General features: G+C 36.3%; 1 protein-coding gene across 6 annotated transcripts in view; it reads right to left on the bottom strand.

Moving 5' to 3' along the window:
• Positions 1–9,758: 9,758 nt before the first annotated feature.
• LOC128858476 (transmembrane protein 120 homolog) overlaps positions 9,759–18,807 on the bottom strand; it is a 52,637-nt gene continuing 43,588 nt past the window's right edge. For 5 of the 6 annotated variants that reach the window (XM_054094788.1, XM_054094784.1, XM_054094786.1 and 2 more), the window contains 3 exons: positions 18,373–18,599; positions 17,750–17,902; positions 9,759–11,626 (listed from right to left, as the gene is read on the bottom strand). In XM_054094788.1, the coding sequence (XP_053950763.1) occupies positions 11,378–11,626; positions 17,750–17,902; positions 18,373–18,599 (629 nt within the window). In that variant the 3' untranslated portion in view covers positions 9,759–11,377. Of the gene's footprint in view, positions 11,627–14,202; positions 14,516–17,749; positions 17,903–18,372; positions 18,600–18,807 lie in introns of those variants that run through there. The other variant, XM_054094789.1, reaches the window with a different exon arrangement.

Raw genomic sequence — 18,807 nt, 5'->3', positions numbered from 1 at the left:
TGAGCTTTACGACGAAATAGACATAGCGCAGCGAATAAAGAGCCAGCGGCTTCGTTGGCTGGGTCATTTCGTCCGAATGGATACAAACGCTCCGGCTTTGAAAGTATTCGATGCGGTACCAGTTGGTGGTAGTAGAGGAAGAGGAAGGCCTCCTCTGTGTGGGAAAGATCAGGTGGAGAAAGACTTGGCTTCACTTGGTGTGTCCAATTGGCGGCGGTTAGCACGAGAAAGAAACGAATGGCGCGGTTTGTTAAACTCGGTCAAAATCGCGTAAGCTGTTATCGCGCTAATTAAGAAGAAGAAGAACTTGAGTAGATTTTCACAACTTATAAAATTGAAAGTAGTGTATTCTTATGTAATCCTCAATATACACTGGTAAACAAAATAGTCGTTTAGAACGTTATTGTCTGTTTAATACAAGCGTGCCCTCCGTAACTTGGAGGATATGTGACCAATTCTATTCTAACAAACTGCGTTCTATGGACTTATAATATTTAATCTATTATTCAATGAAATATATTCAATGAAATCTATAATGCTATGATATAATGGCTTCACATCTTCGAGTCTTATTTTGAGTTAATTTTTGCGCAAGTTGTGTAAGTAAGCGACTCCAAATCAACTGAATTTGCCTTGATAATTGTGTGGTCGCACCATATTTGTTTTCCTTTGAGTTTTTGCTTAACTGTTGCTTCTTTGGATACATTAACACCACTTTTCCTTAAAATTGCTTCAGCTTCACGTAACCATAAGTTCGTCTTTTTCACAGATAAATCAATGATCTTCTGATCTTGCTTTGGGGAGATATTCTTAGGCCTCGATCGTGAAGTTATCAACGTTTTTAAAGTCAGTGTACCGTTACACCCACATATTTATGAACGTCTTCGACCTCTTCAAATACTTTGCTGCGAATGCACGTGGCATTTTTAGACCTTTAGGGAGCGTACAGAGAAACTCTGCTTCAAATCATTTTGTAAAAGCAACTAACGCTTTCTAAGGATCTCATAAAATTGGCAAATGGACCAATGCGTATTGCGAAAAGGATGCACTTATTTAGCAACATTTAAGTTTTTTTTTAACGGAACTCTAAATTTGATTTTTGCCGGTCACGTTTCTATTAGACAGACTGTATGTAACTTATTCACATCCACATTCACACTTATGTGAAGAGCTAAAAAAGTTTCACTAAGTCTTGTGCAATCATTGCCTCCATTGGTATTTACTCCCTACCTGCCTTTCGTATTCAATCCAGGCCCACGTCAGTATTTCAGTAAAGCAGTGCTATTTAGTGACCACTATTGGGTTGGCGGTGCACCACCGCAGCTTTTATTTCATTGCAGCATCAGCATCATCATAGATAAATCAATGCGCATCAATTCACAAACACATATTGAATCAAACCCACACATACGCGTATATACACGTATTTTACATCACAACCACAACTTTTAGCGCCTACTAGCCTCAGCGGCGTCATTGCATGCGTAAAATTCGTTTTAAATAGCCGCGTTGCGTGTCAACCGACGCTGCTCTGGGCAGCTACTGTAGCAACAAATTAAATAACCTCAAAGTGCCCGATGGGAAATTAAATAAATTGCGGTCAGTGGCGGGAACCGAACAATTGTGGATCATTTTGAGCTTTGACGTCGCTTATCTTGTTGCTGTCAAATTTGTGTTTGTTATTGTTGCTGTTGTTGTTGTTGTTGTTTACCATTGGTAATACAAAAAGCTGAGCTGTGTAATTTAGATCCAAAATCACTGCTGCATTGCGGCAACACATCATGACAGCCGCATCACTACATAAATATCCGAATTCCAGCATTTTCACATTCTCGCGAACGAAATTTAGTGATGATGGCAAAAGAGGGAGTCTTGACCCCTTTTGAAAACTATTTTGAATATAACATGAAAATTTCCAAAAAGTGCAATTGGAAAATTTAGAGTTCAAAGATTCATTAATAATTTTTCAAAATGAAGCTCAAATAAGTTCTACAGGAACATGCAGGAGTCTGATTTTGAACTTCATTTAAATTAGGTTCGCTGGTCAGAATGCGGTCTATAGGTTCCAGGAAATTACTGGAAGAAAAATTAGCAAAGAAAGAAACGGCCTCTCATTTATAAGCTCAAAGTCATTTTATGGCCTGGGAAAGGATAACTTCTCCTCTCCTATTCAGGGTTAAGTACAGAAGGTCTAACTTTGTAGATTGAATTATCATCTTACTAGCTTGGAATTGTACTAGAATGGAACAAATATCTGCTGACTTCGTGCCTAGCTATGATGCATAAGCGGCACAAACACCTGGGTACACATATTTTACCAGAGAAGGATATGAAACTCAATCACATGAGACAGATACTAAAATTTATGGAGGAAGTTGGATTCAGAGAAATAGTCTAAGCCCATGAAGCGAACACAACAGATCTTTCAGGCTGCAGTGCTACATCCCCTCATACGAGGGGTGCCTTTTATATGTCGGGATTAGAGGACAAAAACGAATTTTAATCATCGAAAATCACTTTATTGTTTTTCAAAATATTCTCCATGAAGATCTATACACTTTTGCATGCGTTTGAACCAATTGTCGAAGCACTTTTGCCACTCTGAATGAGGTACCTCCAAAATATGCATTCTGAATGCCGCAACCGCTTCTTCAGGTGTCGAAATATGTTGCCCTCTCAGTTTGTTTTTTACGTACGGGAATAAAGAGAAGTCATTCGGTGCCAAGTCAGGACTATACGGCGGATGACCCATTAATTCGATGTTTTGGGTGCTCAAAAATGCAGTTGTTTGAGCCGATGTGTGAGAGCAAATGGTTGTGTACCACTCAGAATTTACTGTTCTGCGTTGTTCTAGTGATACGGTTGCGACATGTCCAGTTTTTCCGAAAAAACAGGCGACCATTTGCTTGGAAGTGCTTCGTGCGCGAACTACTTTTTTTGGATTTGGCTCATCTTGAAACACCCATACAGTCGACTGCTGTTTACTTTCGGGCTCATACGCGTAAATCCATGATTCATCACCTGTCACGATGTCATAGACGTGTTTCGAAGCCCCGCGATCGTATTTTTTGAGCATTTCCTCCGACCAATCGACACGAGCCTTTTTTTGAGCGATTGACAAATTGTGTGGGATCCAACGCGAACAAATTTTTTTGACAGTCAAATGTTTATGCAATATTGAATGTATGCTGGTCCCACTAATGCCTAAGATTGTCTCAATCTCACGATAGGTCTTATTGCAATATCAGTTCGCGCACAGCATCTATGGTTTTCGGAACAACAACTGATTTTGGACGACCTTCACGAAATTCGTATTGGAGTGAACTACGACCACGATTGAATTCACCATACCATCGATAAACACTGGTCCTTGATGGAGCTTCATCGCCAAAAAATGAATTAAGTTCATCCATGCAATGTTGCTGAGTTGATCCACGTCGAAAGTTGTAAAAAATAATCGCACGAAAATATTCACGATTTAATTCCATTTTTGGACCGAGATGAATCTTTTAAGTTACTGTAAACAACACAAATAGCGCTGGTATTTCAAAACGTTCTGAGTACGTAAAAGCCAAAAAATGTCAAACTTTGCGATACAGCTGTCAGTTGCCAGATTGCAACTCCATAAAAGTAATAATGTTATTGTACGAGTATAATAATAACTCATAAGTGAACGGGCATGTGTAGAGATGTAGAGCAGGCGGAGAGCGTCGATCACTAAATATGCCATTCTTCTGCTCTGACTAAAACACGTCATCACTATGTAACTATCTAGCTGACGTGGACTCCGCAGGCATTCGGAATTTTCAGTAAGGACATGCTATAAGGAAGTAAAATTGGCTCGTCCACGTGACCTCTCTTCTTCCACTATAAACGAACCTGAAGTAATGTAAAACTCTTAAAAGCTGGTGTTAAATTAAAGATAGTTTTCTTTAAGTTCGGCTTAAGTTTTTGTTAAAAAATATAGTTTTATAGCCATCCTTTTCCGAGTAGTATTTTTTTTATTAAAAGTATCATCCAAGGATTACATATACATATACACTCACATATATGTACTTACGTATGTGTGTGGATATGTAAGTTTGAACTGGCATTAAAATGGCCGAACTTCGGCAGCGATAAGCTTCCCTGGAAGCACATAGCGTAGATACGCATATACATACATGCTCGTTTGTATGTATGTGAATACATACAGGACGCCTTATAAAACATTCTTTCTCGCTATCTCTGAAAATCAGCAATGTAGCATTTTTGCTTACGATAAAAGTTTAGAAAACTTTTCCAAAGGAAATTATACAATATATTTCTCCTTTCTCACAACCGCAAACAAGAAAATATTTGGCAGTTAAGAACAAAAGAAATTCTGCCCCCTATGCTTATCACCGGCGCATTTTATAAAATTTACATACTTAAATGTTAAAGGAAAACTTTTTCCACCTTTTTCAACAAATGCAGTGATAATAATTTCGGCTAATCGCTAAAGGAACTACATGACGAGAAAATATGCCAGATAACGAGCGACCTGGAAATCTTTTCAAATTCACAATGCCTTGCGAGCACTGTGTCTTGCACACATACACACATTCTTAGCCGGTCATGTTGGTATCTTCAAGATATAGAAATAATTTCGCGCGCATTCTAAACAACATAACTTTGTTGCCTGCACTCTACTCCAACAATAAGACGCCCCATATCAGTAAACTGCTGGCAGTTGCTGGAGTTGGAAAACAAAAAGAACACAATAAATCATACCATACAAGCTTCTGCAAGCACTTATAAAGGGTCGTTCAAAGGTCACGGCTAGATGTTGTTTTAAAATAAGACATGTACAAATTTAGATTTTTTCAGGTATTCAAAATACGGCCCTTAACAATTATATAATATGTGAGAAATGGCATTTTATAAATGTCCACCATGAGCACGTCTACAGGAAAAATCTACCAAACAGTCGATTTAAGAATGTTGATAACGTCGCACAGTGCGGCCGATTCCCAAAAAGCTGGCCAAAAGTCGAAAAAAAAAGTTTCTAGATAGAGTTTTTTTGTCTTTGGGTTGGCTACAGTAATGCCTTGAGTAGTGAAAACCGTTCATAGCAACGTCCTGTACCCGAAGTATCCTCTGTATTTTCAGTCGCAACGTGGCCTTCGTTTGAGCATCGTATTACTGTCGATGAATAGTGAAAGTTGTACACATTTGAAAGATTTTGTAATGGAGTAAATTGAACAAAACCAAATGGAATCATCTTCGGAAGGTTAGTAAAATACGAGAAATCTTTAGTACATATCCATACCTCGACACAAAATTTTTAGCTGCAGCAATACGTAGATACATTTTTTGCAATTTTTTTTATAAAATTTGAGTTTTCAAACTGTATAGTAATACAACGCCGTCATGTGCTGCTTTGAAACCTATTAAAGGTTACTCAAAAAAGTAATGGTTACTGAATAAAACAAGATTCAGCTGCTACCACTTGCTACCTTGCGACCCCGAAAACATATAAATTTACATGCATCTTGATTATGTTCTTGAATATACGCTATTTCACGTGAGGGGGTGGCCAATAGGGGTGGAAGGAGGTGGATTTTCAAAATTTTAAGATCAAATTCGTAATCAGCGACCCCGACAACCCCCGAGTAAGAAATTTTGAATCAATTACTTAATTTTTTGAGTTTTGGCCAGCTTTTCGGGAATCGGCCGCACTGTGCGTCGAGATATCGCTGTTGAATGTTGTTCAGTAACACTTTACGCCACAGTACCAATATTACTAATAGAACATCTAGTTTTTGGTCGGCTAGTAATTTTTCTATCCTTGACAGAACCAGTTACATGAAATTTTCCGCCAACCTTTTAATTGTCGACTCATTCGGACGATTATTTCTACAAAAAAAAGACGAATTTTGCGATATGTTGTTGTTAAAGATCGACCATTTTCATAATAAATTTCAATAATTTTAATGCGTTATTCTGTCGTGTAAAATTGTTCATCTGTCTACTTGGCAAATGTCAAAGATGACATAAAATGGTACCCTCAAGGAATTATTCACCACTGGCATCTAGGCGTCGCTTTTGAAGGACCCTTCACTACGTGTGTATGTAAATGGTATGAGTACAGTGGGGCGCGTTGTCAGTTTTCGTGTTGTGGGTACAAACTTTTCACATTTCGGATGCCAACAGCGCAACTGAATTTCATTTGCTTATTATTGTCGTGCCGTGCTACCAAATTCGCGCAATATGTAAAGTTCTCCTTAGTTTTATATTTCGTTTTTTGGTGCGCCAATGATTTAGGAGCTGAGATAATAATGGATGCATTTATTTATGATATGAAAGTTGCGACATGTATCACAATCGCATAAAAACTACCTTTTTGCATTCATTGCTAATTTATATTAAGTTGTAAGGAATAAATCATTGCTTTAATGCGAACAAAAATTAAATATGCAACAAAAAATGTTGGGCGTGACTAAGAATAAAAAAAACAATATGAATAAGGCAACATGAAACCCCAAACATTTGCTAAGCTTCTCTTCATTTCATCTTCCTCGACTTTCTCACAACGAAGATCGAATTTTAAGGCCGAACCGATTTCAGCAGAAGGTAAACCGAACATTTTAAAAGGTGCAATTAATAAACAATCACGGTTTTAAGAAATCAAATATCATTATTTGAAAAAAGTTCCAAAATTAAAAACTTAACAAAAAAATGTAAAGAAATGTTCGACCAAACTTTGCCTCTTCTTTGGCCGAAACCAAACTCAAGTTTTGTAGCCGAACATGGCCGGAGCGGAAGCCGATGCTCGGTCGTTCTCATTTCATATGGTATCCCGTTGTTGTTGTAACTCTTTGTTAAAAACTTACAAAAAGTTTAAAGAAATGTTCGACCAAAGTTTGACTATTTTTTGGCCGAAACCAAACTCAAGTTTTGTAGCCGAACATGGCCGAAGCGGAAGCCGATACTCGGTCGTTCTCATTTCATATGGCACCCCGTTGTTGTTGTAACTCTTTGTTAAAAACTTATCAAAAAAAATGTAAAGAAATGCTCGACCAAAGTTTGCCTCTTTTTTGGCCGAAACCAAACTCAAGTTTTGTAGCCGAACCTGGCCGAAGCGGAAGCCGATGCTCGGTCGTTCTCATTTCATATCGTTGTTGTTGTAACTATTTGGATGGGTATAAATACGTCATCTATTCGGTAGATGCCGAGATTTTAATAAAAACTAATTTCTTTCTACTGTGGAGCTCATTGCTTACACTAAGACCGGTGAGTAGGACTAAGTAAAGGAGTGCTTGAGTCATGAATTGTCAATTATACGATGAAAATGTGATATCTTAAATTTACGAAAAATGTATTTGTTGTTCGTTGAATGTGTGTCAGAAATTCCATAATAATAACAAAATTAACTATTGAACTCTTGCCTCCCAATCTACAGGTATATCATGGGAGTTACTATCTTGGCAGAAGTATCGAAAGATGCATAAAAGCCTTTGAATCTGTAGTACAGGGTCTTTCCAGTTGAGGATTATTTGTTTCAGACAACTGCTGCCACTTTTGATAGATATTAAGTAGAAAATCTTCTACTTAATCTCTCTTTGTACCACTGGAAAACACGTGCACGCGATAGAGCAGAGTTCCTATAGGTTGTCTGCAACATTTTTAAGGCGTCTGAAGCCGAAATTTTGTTGGAATAACAAAATTTCAAACAAATTCTTTGTTCAACTTGAATTTCCATCGTTAAATTCGAAGGCACACTCGAGCTTGACTTGTTTACAGTAGCACAGAAAACAAACTATGTGACATATCACGCTGAAATTTGCCATGTAAGCTTATAACAGTCCTACCAAAAAACAAAAAATTTATTTTTGCCATATGTCATTCGCGGACCGTTTTATTGATGACTTCTCGTTCATATTTGAGCAGAAGGTATACTAAGTATTCTGTAAGAATTGAGGTGCTTCCGTTAAATTCGGCAGCGGGATTGACAGCAATAACTTTTATCAATCGAAGAATTAGTATAAACTGTGAAATCACATTTATGCTGGTATTCAATATTAGATTGGAAAAAACTCATTATTTTTGCTTAAAATTTTTATGCAAATGGTTTAAAACTGTTTTACCGTCGACATTTAGCTCCTGGGCGATGCTACGACTACTAACATGCCGGTCTCCGATTATTTCTGTGATTTTAGCGACATTTTCTTTAACATCAAAAATGCCTGAACGGAGTCGACGAAGCCAAAATTGCAAATAATTACCGCGAATTGCTTGAGATGTCAGCATTCGTCAGTAATTTTCCGAGACCAAAACTCTAAACAGAGGAGGATAAAGCAAGGTATTCCGCAGGGTGGTGTCCTTTAACCCTTAGGTTAGGTTAAATGGCTGCCCTTACGAGGGGCCCACTTGGACAAAACTGTAAAATGTGTCTGTTGTGATACCATACAGGGGGAAGGGAAGGGGAAAGGAGGGGAAGAAACCAGGCAGGTGGAAAAAAGGAAGCAGGGGCTTGGATTATATATATATATATATATATATATATATATATATATATATACAATATTGCTTCCCATTGCATTCCTGAGTGCTGAGAGCAAACAGACCTATAGCTTCATCGACTACGCCTTATTGCAACCCAATAGATATTGCTTAATTTAGAAAGGAAAAATAGCTCCCCAGAATCGGTTGCACCCTACTCATGGCTGTTATTAAAATAACCTAATCCAGTTTAGATGTGTATGCCCTGCTGTCCTGTCTTTCTAGAGAAAATTTCTCAAACAATAATTTTACAGAAACCGGTTTTTTAAATACACATGTCATCCTTTTAAAATGAGTATATTTTCTCAAAAATTGCATTATATAGGGGTTTTTAATAGGTGCGCTTCAACTTTTTTCCGATAGGGAGGGCGAACGACGCAATATTTTTTATTTTTCGCTTGTCACTTGTAAACTTCATTAGTATACATTTCATCATGGAACGCTACATACTTGAGCAACGATTGCAAATCGTGCAAATTTTTTATGAAAATAATCGTTCTGTTGCTGCTACTTTAAGAGCATTACGGTCCATTTAACAAGCCGTCCCGTTTGGGGTTATGTGAAGTCATTGGTCTACAGTAACAAGCCGGCGACGATTTGTGAGCTCAGAGCCAATATTGAACGCGAAATTGCTGGAATTTCGGCCGATTTATGCAAGAGTGGTCGAAAATTGGGTTCAACGATTGGACTTCGTAAAACGTGCACGCGGTGGTCATGCAAAAGAAATCGAATTTCATACTTAAATGTATATGTTCAAAATCGATAATAAAAAAAATATTAGTTAAAAAAGTCAAACCGCTTGTGTTTTATTCAAAAAAGTTCAAAAGTTGAAGCGCTCTTACTGAAAAACCCTATATATTATACGAGTATATAGAAATTTTATGTGTTAAGGCTCATAAAGCCATAGTTTTCCAATATTATATGGATCAGGGACTCTGCGTTACCGGTACGAACCTGATTTATATCACTTCAGCAGCAATCCTGTAACTTTTATGAGGGAATGTATATACAATAATAACAATCTCCTGGGCAACATATAACTCCATTTTGTTTAAATACTAGTAGAAAAAAATACTTTAACTATACCTCAATTATTCTAAAGAGCTGCCGGTAATTAAACCAGTTATGCCGGTTTCAGTGAACTGCTATTTGAATAGCCAATCCCAATAAATGTATCAATAATTCGTTGACTGGCTGAAAATACTTGAACTGCCACAATAATTACACTTTTCACATATTCTTGCACACTCATTCAGATTTCTTTTTTATTACAGTTAAATAGTACAGTTTATTCACTATTGTAATGCCTCATTTATTGTTTAAAAGTTTTACAAAGTTTGGTTAACTGGTTTACACGAATGGTTTACAATATATTCTTTGTAAGTAAGTTAGTTTGCATCATATCGCATATTTCAGTATGCACTACGAACTATTTTTTATTACGATTATTGCTGGCTCAATTCCAAGAAAAATTCGACAAATATGTATCTACTTTAATTTTCACTACACTTTTATGGAATTCAGTTTGGGTAATATTGATATTGCATTTTTCTTACTATGGCATATTGGTTGCACTGATTTAATTAAAGCCGCGCCGCAGTGCACTTGCGCTGCACACTAATACAAACAAACATACACACAATTGAATGGAAAATATATTTTGGTTACATATTTCTGGCCATTGTTTGTTTTTGTTTCTTTGTCTTTATGCATTGTACAGAATTTTATTTCTGCTACTGTTTCTCACTTTCCAAATTTCTTGCATTCCATTTGGTTTTTTATATTGGTAGGTACATATACATACATATATATGTATGTAACTACAATTGTAAGTAAATGCTAAAAATATACGTATTTCTGTATGGTAGGTAGGTATGTATGTACATAGCTTTATTTGACTTCCGCTTTTCTGTTGAATTTCTTGCAAACTGGCACTTTTCTGCTCTTTTTGAATTGCCTTATTTACAGTTACACTATGAATTATATATCTAAGAAAATATATAAAAAATAAATAAATAAATAAAAATAAAAACGGTTACGTGTAAGTCGCGCTGTATTTTGTTTGCGGGGTGCTAGGTGAGCAGATATTTTCATACCTACAGAGTTAACATTACTAAATGCGATCTGAGTAAGTTCAGAGCAAAAAATTTATTGTATTTACTTATATGTACAATACGTACATTAATCCATCGAAAAAAACTCAATATACAGCTAGGCGCATTTCATTTGAATTCACTATATCATATTAAAGTAGAAAATAACAAACCGCTACGATGCTGACTACCTCCTCTTTCTATTTCACCTATTGGTGCTTTCAATAAATACCTTTTTCAAAACCCTTCCGAGCTATTAATAGTATTAGTGCTACCATTTCATATTTAATAAAAGAAACACTCATATTTGCTAAAAATTCATTACATAAAAGCAGTTTCATTCTATTTTTAAAAGTTCGTTATTTGTATTTAGGACTCTAGAATTAATGCCCATGCATAACTTTATTTACTTTTTATTTCCACTGCGCTTTTATATGAATTCCTTACTTCCATATAGTCACATGCCATTATCGTAATTTATTATCTTACTCAGTAGTATTTGCTTCTATCTCCATTCATGTTCTTGGCTTTCATGTTAAGTTTCTAAACACTTTCGCCTTTCTACCTACCTTCACAACACATTCTTTCCCTTAACTTTTTCACTCTTTCATCTTGAGTTTTCTTTTTTGTTTTTGTTTTATTTGTGACTGAAACATTTTTTTTAAATATCAGTTCAAGAGTAACTGTAAAACAGCAACTCTCTTCATTCCTTCCTACTCTTTTGCCATCTCCCTGCGAAATATATCCCACCCACTGCCCATTTAATTTGTCTTCTTATCCTTTGGTTCTGTCTCCGCTTGTTCTTGCTGCTCTTCTTCTTCATTTAGTTGGTTTTGTATAACATCGCCATCTGCTGGTGGGTTTGCATTACCGATAATTGACTCTATTTTTGTTGTCAAAGCCGTTGTTGTTTCTGGTGCAGCGTCGGTGGCATAGATGGAGGTAGAGTTTTCTAGTTTATTATTGGCTAGCAGTTGTTGGCTGGAAATATCAGTTTCACTGATGCTACTCTATATGTGCACAAGAGGGCGTGACGCAAAAAGAGGGGAAAAAGAAAACATTGGTGTGATTAATAATGATTATAGCAACAAAAAGTATTCATTACATTTACATACACTAACTTACTATAAATACTTACAAAGTGGGAGTGCCAAATAAATTTATCTTTTCAAATTAAAAAAAAAATACAACTTAAATTTATTCTAAGAATATTTCATCGCTTAATCACATAATTCGAAATTGAGAAAGATTTGGAATGAAAATTTCCAGAAATCTATTACTCTGTACTTTCAGGTACTGAGTAAAAATGAATTATTCATTTGAAGCGATGCAAGTTTCCATTACCAGCCGCTAAATAGGTCACACTCGATGTCTAAAAATTTGTTAATTTCACGTCTTACGAACGAATAGTGCGCAAAGCAACAAATCAGATTATGAATTTTGGGAAAATTGTCAAAATCTGCGTAGCTACATAACCTCAAAAATGGGCAAAAACAGCGTTTTTTGCACTTTTAGGTTAGGATATCTCAAAGTTCTGACGTGATAGAGCAATTTAAACCCCGGATTCGGATTCTACGCAAAAAATTACTTCGAAAATGACCCTACACTTTTATAGAACATTCCGAACCCATTTTTTTGCAGACCTGTGTTATTAATGCGAAGACTTCAAAGAGTAGTTGTCACCTAAAATCAAACATTTGGCTTGTCAGGAAGTATGTTTCTAGAGAACGCATAAAAAGAATGTCCTGCATTCGCCATATGGAGAAAATTAACTTGTACTTTATTATACTAAAATTTAAAACGAGGATTACTATTTTTATTTCTGGCCTAACAACTGATAAGCGAACACAGCTGTATTGTTTTTCAATATATTCTCCCATTATTGATAATCAAAAATATGTCAAACTTACCAATGGAAACGTCAGATGGTGTCTGAAAATACTAGAACTCCCCAAGACCGGAAATAATATATAAACAGCAACTCTCGTAAAAACTCTTACTAAAAACCGAGGGATTGGGATGTAACGTTTGGGGAATTTTGCAAGTTTTTGGATGCAATTTCAAAATTGGATTCAAATAGGTTTTGTTGGGCAATAAAACATATTTTTGTAAAAAAAAAACTTAGCATTCAGAAAAAGAGAAATATCGCCGAAATGCTGATGTGCTACCATTTTGCGCGGTGTGTACTTAGAAATAGCGAAGACATGTTAGGAAACATTGGTATGAATTTAATGGTAGTAGCACCAAGTTTTATTGTGGGATCTAAAAGCCTTGCGAGGGCAAGTTTTAAACGACCTTCGCCTATACATAGTTGCGAATTTACTAAATTACGAATTCAGTAGCCATGCAATTCAAACCTTTCCTAGCTATGTTATTAAGCCTTCCTAGAACATTCTGGACTGCACGCCCAGAACATCCTGATTTCACCTTTTTTCAACACCCTTAGCCAAAAACTATTGCGATGATAAAACTACAAAATCGAACAATCTATCTAGTGCAAACAAGTAATATTTGAAAAAATTATGATAAACATAAACTGTGGGCAAAAAGTAAGGTGAATTTATTTGTCAAACTTCGCGGGATTAAAATTTCGCTCTAGTTATTTTTTTCATGAGTTGGCAGCACTGTTAATAACATCTGGGCCAACTTTCATGTGATTATCATTATCAGTAATATAATTACGCTTGTGTTTACCAAACGACCAAGAGTAAATTTTTCGATTTTTACAATGTCTGATTTGATTGAGCAGAGAAGTGACATCAAATTTTGTTTGTGGAATGAAATTTCGGATGACTTGGAGCGCTCCGGACGTCACACGTCAATAAAGTGAAGGTGTTAGTGCTCAAAAATCGTCGGTTGACTGTTAAAGACCTTACTAATTTGATCGGAATATCAGAAGGATCTGTGAAAACCATTTTGAAAGACCATTTGGGCCTACGAAAAGTCAAACCTCGTTTGGTACCGAAAACTCTCAATTTCTTGGAAAAAAGTCGTCGCCTTGATGTGTGTGAAACAATGCTTTCAGACTATCAGGACAAGCTCAAATGCATCACTACAGGAGATGAGACTTGGATTTATGCTTACGACCCTGAAACAACCGACCAATCAAGCGAATATCGTGCTACAGGCGAGGCCAGACCACGCATATCGTTCCGCAACCACCGTATTCGCCTGATTTGGTTCCGTAAGACTTCTGGCTATTCCCAGAACTCAAGAGACCACTCCGGGGAACGCGTTTCGAGTCGATTGAGGAGATAAAAGCTGAATCGAAGAAGGTGCTGATGGCTATACCGGAAATGGACTATTTGGCATGTTTCGGGGATTGGAAAAATCGTTGGCGTAAGTGTATTTCATCGAGAGGGGATTATTTTGAAGGGGATGAAATTGATTTACAAGAATAAGTAAAGATTTTTCATTTTACAACCAAATTCACCTTACTTTTTGCCCACAGTAGGATATGGGTAGAAAGAAAAAATGGCTTTGGGGTTCACACACAAATATTAGATAGTATCTACAATACGTATAAATATTTTTTTTTTTTTTTTAACTAAAAACAACAAAAAAGTTAAAAGAAAATTTTTGAATTTCGTGTAGCAACCAATTTTATTTTTGAATAAACATTCAAATAAAAATAAAGTGTTTTATTTGTAAATACTAATACGTTTAATGCGAACAATTCAATGACTAATTTCGTGTATTCATTATTTTAATATTAGAACTTAAGAAATTTAAAAAACTTAACAATAATTAGTACCTAACATTTTATATAAATATATTAAGTACAATGTTTAACAAAATAGTATAACTTATCGGGTTCTTGGGTTATGAGCTGAAATGTAATCCTGAGCGAAAGAAGGGACAAAGTCAGAAAGTGTCGACCAATTTTTTGACAGGAATACCTTTAAATTGACATTAAAAAGTAATTAATGAAAAAAAGCATTTTATTGCTTCAAATTTTTCTTTCAATAAGGCCAAGTTATATACCCAAAATGAGGAGGTTACATATTTTTTTAGTAAATGTATTTGATTGTAGTAAGCAAAATGTAAGTTCTACATTATGTATCAGTAAGTTATGAGTGAAGAGATGTGGATTCAAGGGCAAAGGTACAGTCTGCCTAAAAGAAACGTGACCATCATAACTTAGAAACTATTTGACAAATTCGATTCGAACTAACTGCATTGTATGGGCTTATAATATTTATTAGTTGCAATATATTCAATAAGACGCACGGTCACCACCATTAGATATAATGGCTTCACATCTTCGACTCTTACTTTGCGTTAGTTTCTGCGCAAGTTGTGGGAGTAAGCGACTCTAAATCAACCGAATTTGCCATAATTGTTTGGCCGTCCATATTTGTTCTCCGTTGAGTTTTTGATTAACTTTTGCCTAAACATTTTCAATATGGTTTGCATCAGACGACTTCGCCTTCGACATTTGGATCATTGTCTTCTTGTTAAATCCAAGGTTTGTTGGTTTTTCCAAACATCGACGCAACTGGCATTAATAATGCTACTAATGCTGAGAACTAATAATGTTAATTTTGTTCATCAAAATGCATTTAAATTGGCGGTAAGCACAATAAACGGCCAAATCATTTTTCGCAGAAGCAGCCACAAACATGAACCTTAAGGGTACCCGGTGGTCTAGAGCACGAAAATTTCACCTATTTTCACGATTTTTTTTTGCCATTAAAAATTTAAAAAACGATGTTTCAACTTTTCGGGCTTAAAACGTTTAAGTTTATTGAGCATACAAAAAAAATTTTTTTTTACTTTTGAAACAATATTTATTCTTATAAAAATGCCGGTGAAGATGACCATCTCGAAAAATCGAACCCGGACGGCGTAGATGATTTCGAGACTTCTACTCATTTGAAACACAAAATTCAAGAAGATTCTTAATCAGAAAGAGTGCAGTTATGGTCGGAACTAGAACAAATCGAAAAATGAAAAATTGACAAAATGGCGCACTTTTGGAAAAACAAGTTCGGGTTTTTTCACTAGTTTTTTAGTTTAAAAAATAGGAAATGATTTAAATAAAATTATGATTCTAGTTTCGACGATAGCGGTACATGTTATGAACAACATACCCAAATTTCAAGTGATTCGGTGGAATAGTTTTTTTGTTTTCATCCCCGCCGTGCCGGAAAAAGTCGTTTCGAGATAAATGAGTTTAGGGTTTGAGGTACAGGACTCTCTACTTAGTTAATGGGCTGTAGAAGTTATAATATTGGGAATTTCCGCATGAAAATTTCACTGTATATTCTTAAGATACTATACTTTCGAAATATCGAAAAAACAAAAAATCGATTTTTTGAAATTTCTAGACCACCAGTTCCCTTTAACTGAATGTTTAACAGAAGGAGGATGTTCGTTGAAGTTGCCGATTATTAGCAGTACACCAGGACCGACTATTCGACTAAAGGGAAAATTCACCCGAGAATATTACGTTTCCCCAATTCCATTCTGAATTTTCCTTAGCTACTTTAAGTCTTTTTTTAATGTGTGATATTGAGAGCGGCGAGTTGTTCAATATGCTCCGGAATTTGAGGTCTTCTGCCACTAAACATCCTCGAATCCTGTCTTTGGATACATTAACACCACTTTTCTTTTAAACTGCTTCAGTTTCACGTAATGATAAGTTCGCTTTTATCACAAACAAATCAATGATTTCTGAGCCTGCTTTGGTGAAGTATTTTTTTTTTGCATCGTTTTTGCATGGCGATATAACGTTTGCATGGCGACGGCCGTCGCCGAATGGGTTAGTGTGTGACTACCATTCGGAGTTCAGAGATAACGTTAGTTCGAATCTCGGTGAAACACCGAAATGAAGAAAAAGTTTTTTCTAATAGCGGTCGCCCCTCGGCAGGCAATGGCAAACCTCCGAGTGTATTTCTGCCATGAAAAAGCTCCTCATAAAAAATATCTGCCGTTCGGAGTTGGCTTGAAACTGTAGGTCCCTCTATTTATGGAACAACATCAATACGCACGCCACAAGTAGGAGGAGGAGCTCGGCCAAACACCCAGAAAGGGTGTGCGCGCCAATTATATAAATGTATACCGTTGCACCCACTTATTTATGAACGTCTTCTTCAAATACTTTGCGGCAGACGTGATATTTTTGGACTTTTAAGCTATGTACAGACGAAAACTGCTTGAAATCGTTTTTCTTACGCGAAGTTCATTGATCATCAAAATACGCGTTCTAAATTTTTCACAAAATAAATTTGAATTTTGACGGTCACACTTCTATTAGACAAACTGCAAGTCGAAATTTGTGAGTAGGACGTAATATAGTACAATATATTGTAGGAGGTTGGATATACAAGGTGGCGAAAAATTAATCACCCTATCACAAGATTAATCATTTTTAAAATGGCATCGTGCGTCTATCGTCTTTAATGTTTTTGGACTAGACAGCTGGAGAATACAAGCAATGGAGCGCGTAAAGGCCAAAATAAGGATTTCCATCACTCAAAATCATTTTTTTGTTTTTTAATAAAAAAGTTAGTCCAAAACAAAATTGGATGGTTAAGTTTACACCACCTTGTAGAAAGGGATGAAAAGAAAGAATGAGTTTTTTTGTATTAAATTGATATGTAAAGCAGGATGGATTTGTAAATCAGATATCTATGCACATGTTAGTATTTACATGTATGGAAGTTCAAAGAATATAATGCGTAATTATATTTCAAGGAAAATTCGATTCCAGTTACAGAAAAATATTTTTTCTGCATATGCCATCCGATTATGTATGTCAAAGATATTAATCACACTTATCAATAGAAAAAATCAAAGCCGAAATGGTATGAAAACTAGTCAGTTTTTGGAAAACAAACGATTTTTAAAACGGCCTTTTTTAGAACAATGACTTGCAGTACGATTAAAAAATGCTAATGAAATGTTATGATCGCCCTTGCTATTATTACGATAACTAAATATTCAATTGTTAGTGCTCGGTTCCCTCAAGCCCATAAGTTTCCTTCGCAAATAAAAATGAATTCATACAAATTTTAACTTAGATTAATTAAATTTTCATGTAAAGCTAATATGTAGTGTGATCGATATTAAAGCACCAATACATACAAATTTTAAGTGAATGCCTTTGCACTCAACCATTTCATACTCACTCTCATCATTTTGCGCAATTTCATTGATGTGCCCATGGACTGTAGGCGATAGCGTTCCTTGGCACGTTCTCGTATCTTCTCGGGCACGACCAACAATGTGGTGATAATATTGCCGCTGAAGAGCAGGAGGAAGAGGCTGCACATTACCGACACCTACAGCATGGAATACAGCAAGAAAAGTGGTTAAGTCAGCAAAATTAAAATGCAAAAAAGGTGTGTATGTAAAGACAAAGGGCAGAAAGTCAACAAGGATTAAATATATGTACAGAGCACGGCAGACAGAAAGGGTGATTGCATGCGAATTAGCCGAATGGATTAATCAATTAGCCAGCAAATCAGGCACAATCAATCAATGCATTATGCCCAGGACGCAACCAAGCACACTTACAGGCATGAGCGTACACACATACATATTGTATGTATGCGCAGATACTCAAATAGGTAGGTACTTTAAGGTGCTCCACAACCACGTACACAAAGTGTGGATATGCCCGCCAGCCGCTTGCTGTCACTCAAACAGCCACTCAATAAATCACACAGAAGCAAGCACCGACGGACACCTACACATACACCAGTTTCTATTGGTCTTCTTCGCTCATTCTTTTCCACACCCGACGACTTACATGCCATGGCGCTCCCGGCGGATTCGTTGTCAACTTGTACAGCGTCCATGCATTGTATGCTTGGAATGTATAGCCCCCGAATAGGAATGGTAGCAGGAAACTCAGGCCACGCCACATCCACGAGTGGAAACCTTCAATAGTGATATCCATGTTGTGACGTTCACCGAGCGCCTTCAGTCGATATAGCAAACCCTTCTGGTAGCCAAATTGCAAATATTGCACAAGGTCTGGAAGAAAGAAAGAAGGATGCATAACTACACAATTTTTGTTTTTTTTTGATGATGAGGATGTTAGGGGTAATGGTGGTGGTGTGTTATAAATAGGTAATAGCAGTACAAATAAATCAGCGCTTTGTAAGTGTGTATACTCGCCTGCGCATTGTACTATAAAGGATAAGATTGGACAGAATAAATGGCACTGCCGACATGGCCCGAC

The sequence above is a fragment of the Anastrepha ludens genome, chromosome 3, assembly GCF_028408465.1.
Source record: "Anastrepha ludens isolate Willacy chromosome 3, idAnaLude1.1, whole genome shotgun sequence".
NCBI lineage: Eukaryota > Metazoa > Arthropoda > Insecta > Diptera > Tephritidae > Anastrepha > Anastrepha ludens.
The sequence above is the reverse complement of the archived record's forward strand: the minus strand, read 5'-3'. Positions and strand labels throughout refer to the sequence as shown.